This window comes from Colobus angolensis, unplaced genomic scaffold (assembly GCF_000951035.1).
Source record: "Colobus angolensis palliatus isolate OR3802 unplaced genomic scaffold, Cang.pa_1.0 Scaffold211, whole genome shotgun sequence".
NCBI classification, from domain to species: domain Eukaryota; kingdom Metazoa; phylum Chordata; class Mammalia; order Primates; family Cercopithecidae; genus Colobus; species Colobus angolensis.
The window spans coordinates 3,928,133-3,932,872 of NW_012115278.1; the positions used below are offsets into that span (position 1 = coordinate 3,928,133).

The following is a 4,740-nucleotide window of genomic DNA, read 5'->3' on the forward strand; positions in this document are numbered from 1 at the left end:
CAGCACTTTGGGAGGCCGAGGCGGGCTGATCACGAGGTCAGGAGATCAAGACCATCCTGGCTAACACGGTGAAACCCCGTCTCTACTAAAAATATGAAAACAAAATTAGCCGGGCATGGTGGCAGGCACCTATAGTCCCAGCTACTCGGGAGACTGAGGCTGGAGAATGGTGTGAACCCGGGAGGCGGAGCTTGCAGTGAGCCGAGATCACGCCACTGCACTCCAGCCTGGGCGACAGAGCGAGAACCATCTCAAAAAAAAAAGTAATTATTAGAGGTGTGATAATGGTATCAGGGTTATATTTTGTTAAGCCCTGTTAGAGATTAATATTAAAGCAAGTGCTCCTGAAATAAGATCTTGCTGAGGCAGGGAAGTGAGGGGGGAGGCAGGAAGTGAAACATGACTGGCAAAATGTAGATAAATGTTAAAGCTGGGTCACAGGTTTGTGGGGGCTCCAGCATACTTTCTATTTTTGTTTACATGTTAGAAAATTCCTGGCTGGATGTGGTGCCTCATGCTTGTAAATCCCAGCACTTTGGGAGGCCAAGGTGGGCAGATCACCTGAGGTCAGGAGTTTGAGACCAGCCTGGCCAACATGACAAAACTCCATCTCTACTAAAAATACAAAAATTAGCTGGGTGAGCTGGCGGGCACCTGTAATCCCAGCTACTTGGGAGGCTGCAGCAGGAGAATTACTTGAACCCGGGAGGCAGAGGTTGCAGAGAGCTGAGATCTGACACTGCACTCCAGCCTGGGGGACAGAGTGAGACTCAGTCTCAAAAAAAAGAAAAGAAAATTGCATAACAAACTATTTGTACAGCAAGGGCCATGCTTAACATTCAGTGGCCCCACAGGAATGGTATGTTCTAGTTCTTTGGTCAGTTGGGGACATGCAGGTTAGGTCAGGAGTTTTCCATTTACTCACAATGCTTCGTATTTCTCATGTACATTAAATACACTAAATATCACAGGATAAATTGTTTTGAATTGAAAATTTCTTGAATTAAAGTAAACATATCTTTTATGAATTATCTCACTTGTTGATTTAATTAATTAGTTATTGGTTTGGTAAAGTAAAAATATACTCTGAACTACATAACTAAGGCACTCTACAGGCTGTATTCGGTTACACTGTAATAAGTTACCAGTAAAATGCATTAAAATTCAAGATTAATTTTTTCAGAAAAATTCAATATTATCTTTCATTTTTATAATTTGCCAATTTCTTCACTTATTAGCACCACTGGTATTGACTATAATGAATCAGTGTATTACAAAATAGTTCAATGACATTCCAGAATAAATGGTGACTATAGTGAATGTACTACATATTTCAAAATAGCTAAAAGAAGATTTTAAATGTTCTCACCACAAAAAAGTGATAAATATTTGAGGTGATGGACACATTATTTAGCATGATTTGATCATTCCACAAAGTATACGTGTAACAAAACATCACAGTGTTCTGCAAAAATATATATAAATTATTACAAATTACTATTTGTCAATTAAAACTAAAATAAAACTTTAAAAAAAATGAAGTTAGCTGCATTTAATAATTTAAAAATAAACTCATCTGTTATAAACTTTAAATGAATACAAAAATCAACTACTTGATATTTGTATCTGCTATCATTCTATTTAGTCTACACAAGACAACAGTATAGGTAGTACAAAAGTCTGTCTTAATTTGTCTTATTTTACATATATTCAATGTATTAAAATTCTGCTGACATCGTATGTGGAAAGAGATACTGAAAATTTGAGAGGCAGAGAATTGCTGATCTGTAGTACATGGGTACTGTTTAAAAGAACCTTCACTGATTCTTTCAAACTTTTCCAGAGATAAACTTAGACTCATTTTGAAAGTTGCCTTATTACCAAAAAATTGCCACTCCGTGACAAGTTCAGCGCTTGATGCCAATAGGTGTGACAACAAGAAAGCAACTTCAGCGTCACACATGTGGTCAGGAAAACCACCAGAAACTAAGAGATTTTTAATGAAAACCAAAGTGTTCAGATGCAAACAGCAACCTGAAATGCCTGATGACAATTTTTGCTAGGAGCACTTACCAAGCATACCTTTGCTACCAAAGAAAGTGAGAATGAAATTTATTTTGCTTCCTTTTCAAGCTGATCTGATAAGCAGCAAATTCAAGTTGCGTAAAATAAGTTGTATCTTTTAAAGTGCCTACATTTAAAACAGATAAAACTAATTATTTAAAGGGGGGAAAACTGGGCTCAATGCTAGCACCGAAATGGCCAAGTCACCTCCCTTGTCACTTGCAAATCATCCAAATGGAACACTACCACAGCTACTTACCTCTGTGCAGTCATTCAGAAGGGGCACTGTGGTGTCAGAAGGGTTAATATTGATTGTCTTTAGTTCAATAAGGTTATTCAGGGAATTTCCACCTAGGAAAAAATGGGTAAAGAATCAAACAAAGGCGTTTTTATTATAGAAGGTACTTCTTTATAGGTAAACTAACTGAATTACCTGACACTACAACCAGGGACGGCATGTAGCTACTGTCAGCAGGATCTACGATCATTTTTAACCTATGAACAAGAACATCTGGGAAAATCTCCAAACGAATCCAGTGCTTTAGAAAAACAAAAATCACATTCTCAGTTAGCAAAATTCAGCTATATTTTAGCTACTACAATAGTATCATTGAAGCTTGAATCTACATGAGACTTTTTCAATATAAAATGTGGCATGAGAGAGAATTTTCCCTCACCCTAGCAGCAACAAGAATATTCTACCTCATTCTTTGATCATTAGAGAAAAGTCTCACTCTAAGCCCCAGAAACAATGTATCCATATACTCCTGGCCTAGGGTGGTCCTTTTACCCACCAAGTGAGTGACAGAAAACACTAGAGTCGAGATGGAGAAAGGCCCTGTCCTCAAGTCTGACCTGTGTGCCCACAAGGTGCCCCCATGGGTTGGTGTAATCACAACAGCACTCCGATGTGCAACACAAATTTGCTAGACTATACTAGAAAAACTTCTAACCAGAAGCAAATCTGAATTCATACATTTTATGCGGGAGAGGAGGAAAAAAAGCCCGACCACATCCTCTATCAAGTGGTCAGTTAGATAAAATCTACTACTCATATTGTTTAAAATCTCTGACAATAAACTTGGATGGTATTTAACTCTGTAATTTTGAAATAACTTATAAATTAAAATATAAAGTGAGTACTGACAGGTGCTACCAGCAAAACTTTGCAGGCTGCTCAAAGTTCATTTTGAAAATGTACAAGGCAAAACCACCCGTGTGAAAGTGCCCGCTGCTGTGCCCTATCACACGCTACCTTTCCTTGCGACCCTGATGACTGCCAGCAGGGCTCGCTGCCGTCGATGAGACGGGATGCCTGGTTCACGGAGGACGACACGTTCAGGCTCTTCACCATGCGGGACCAGCTGTCCGGCAGCATTCCTGGCTGGCTGCTGTGGCAACGCTTCAGCTGTTTTCCAGAACGGCCACAAAATACCGCAGACTGACCTATTTCATGATGGTCAAAAAGAGAATCAACCCTTGCTGAATTGGGGAGAAAGAAACATCCTGATCAGGCGGTCAAGAATATTACATAGTGAGGAGCTTCTTTCTAAAAGAAAAATAGACAGTTTCAACCTGAAAGGAGCTAATAAATGCCACAAATGACTTCCCTAGTCAAGATATATTACACCAGTTTATGAGATGAAGTCCACATAATGGTATGATTTATTCTACTAAAACCTCCCGGGAAACAACAGCAGATTAATGTATTTCCAAACAAACAGGATACAAATAAGCTGTGGGGAAAATTCAGTAACAGCACTCACAAAAACCATTCTTATTAAAAATGCTTTTATAAATACAAGGCAAAAAGTAAATTGTAAAGTGCTTCCACTTTCATTAATGGCAAATCTGGAATTCAACAGGCATTCCCCACCGAGGACAACTACTAAAGCCAGACAAAACACTCAAAAATAAATAAATCCTCTTCAAACTATCAGAATTCATGAGATAATAAAGAATTACAAGGTCAGAACCACCGGAAGACTCAAGGCAAATGGAGGTGTCAAGATGACGCACACCATGGATCAGAGGCTGCTGTTCCCTGTTCCCTGATGGCATCCCCAGGTTCCAAGCAAAGTCCCTGAGGGGGCACATTGCATTTCAACAGCTGCGTAAAGGGAAGGGAAAGGAATGGGGTCCAGAAAGACCAGAAAGGCTGAGGATGCCACAGAAATCCAACTCACCCTTGGAACCCCAACAGAAAATACCCCAAAAGTCAGGGTGAACTAAGAAGGGTCTTTGGGTTTCTCTTTTTTTTCTCAACAGATTGCAGCTCAGCATAAAATCACCTCGATCAATGAATGCTGATTAAGGTGAGCCCAGAGAGTTACTAACCTTTACCAAGTATCTCACAGAACAACCTTCTCTCCTCCATTCCTTGGAGAATAACATTAGCCTCAAATTGAGTCAAGAAATAATTTTTTAAATACAATGTGCAGTGCATAATGACACATGTAGAGGCAAGAAAATGTGACTAAAAATTACCAGAAATGACAGGATAGAAACAGACCCACAAGGGCTCCATATACTGGAGTTAGAAGACACAGACTTTAATATAATAGCTATGCTCACTGTGTTCAAAAAGACAGTATTTCAGCACAGAACCAAAAACTACTGAAAATAAAATAGAACTGATCAATCCAATCATTAAAATTAAGAACTTTTTTTTTTTTT

General features: G+C 39.0%; 1 protein-coding gene across 1 annotated transcript in view; it reads right to left on the reverse strand.

Annotated features, from left to right (window-relative positions):
- HERC2 (HECT and RLD domain containing E3 ubiquitin protein ligase 2) overlaps positions 1 to 4,740 on the reverse strand; it is a 220,953-nt gene that overhangs the window by 78,061 nt on the left and 138,152 nt on the right. The window contains exons 50-52 of the mRNA XM_011942889.1: positions 3,320 to 3,546; positions 2,498 to 2,603; positions 2,324 to 2,415 (exon numbers count right to left, since the gene is read on the reverse strand). Of these exons, the coding sequence (XP_011798279.1) occupies positions 2,324 to 2,415; positions 2,498 to 2,603; positions 3,320 to 3,546 (425 nt within the window). The remainder of the gene's footprint in view (positions 1 to 2,323; positions 2,416 to 2,497; positions 2,604 to 3,319; positions 3,547 to 4,740) is intronic.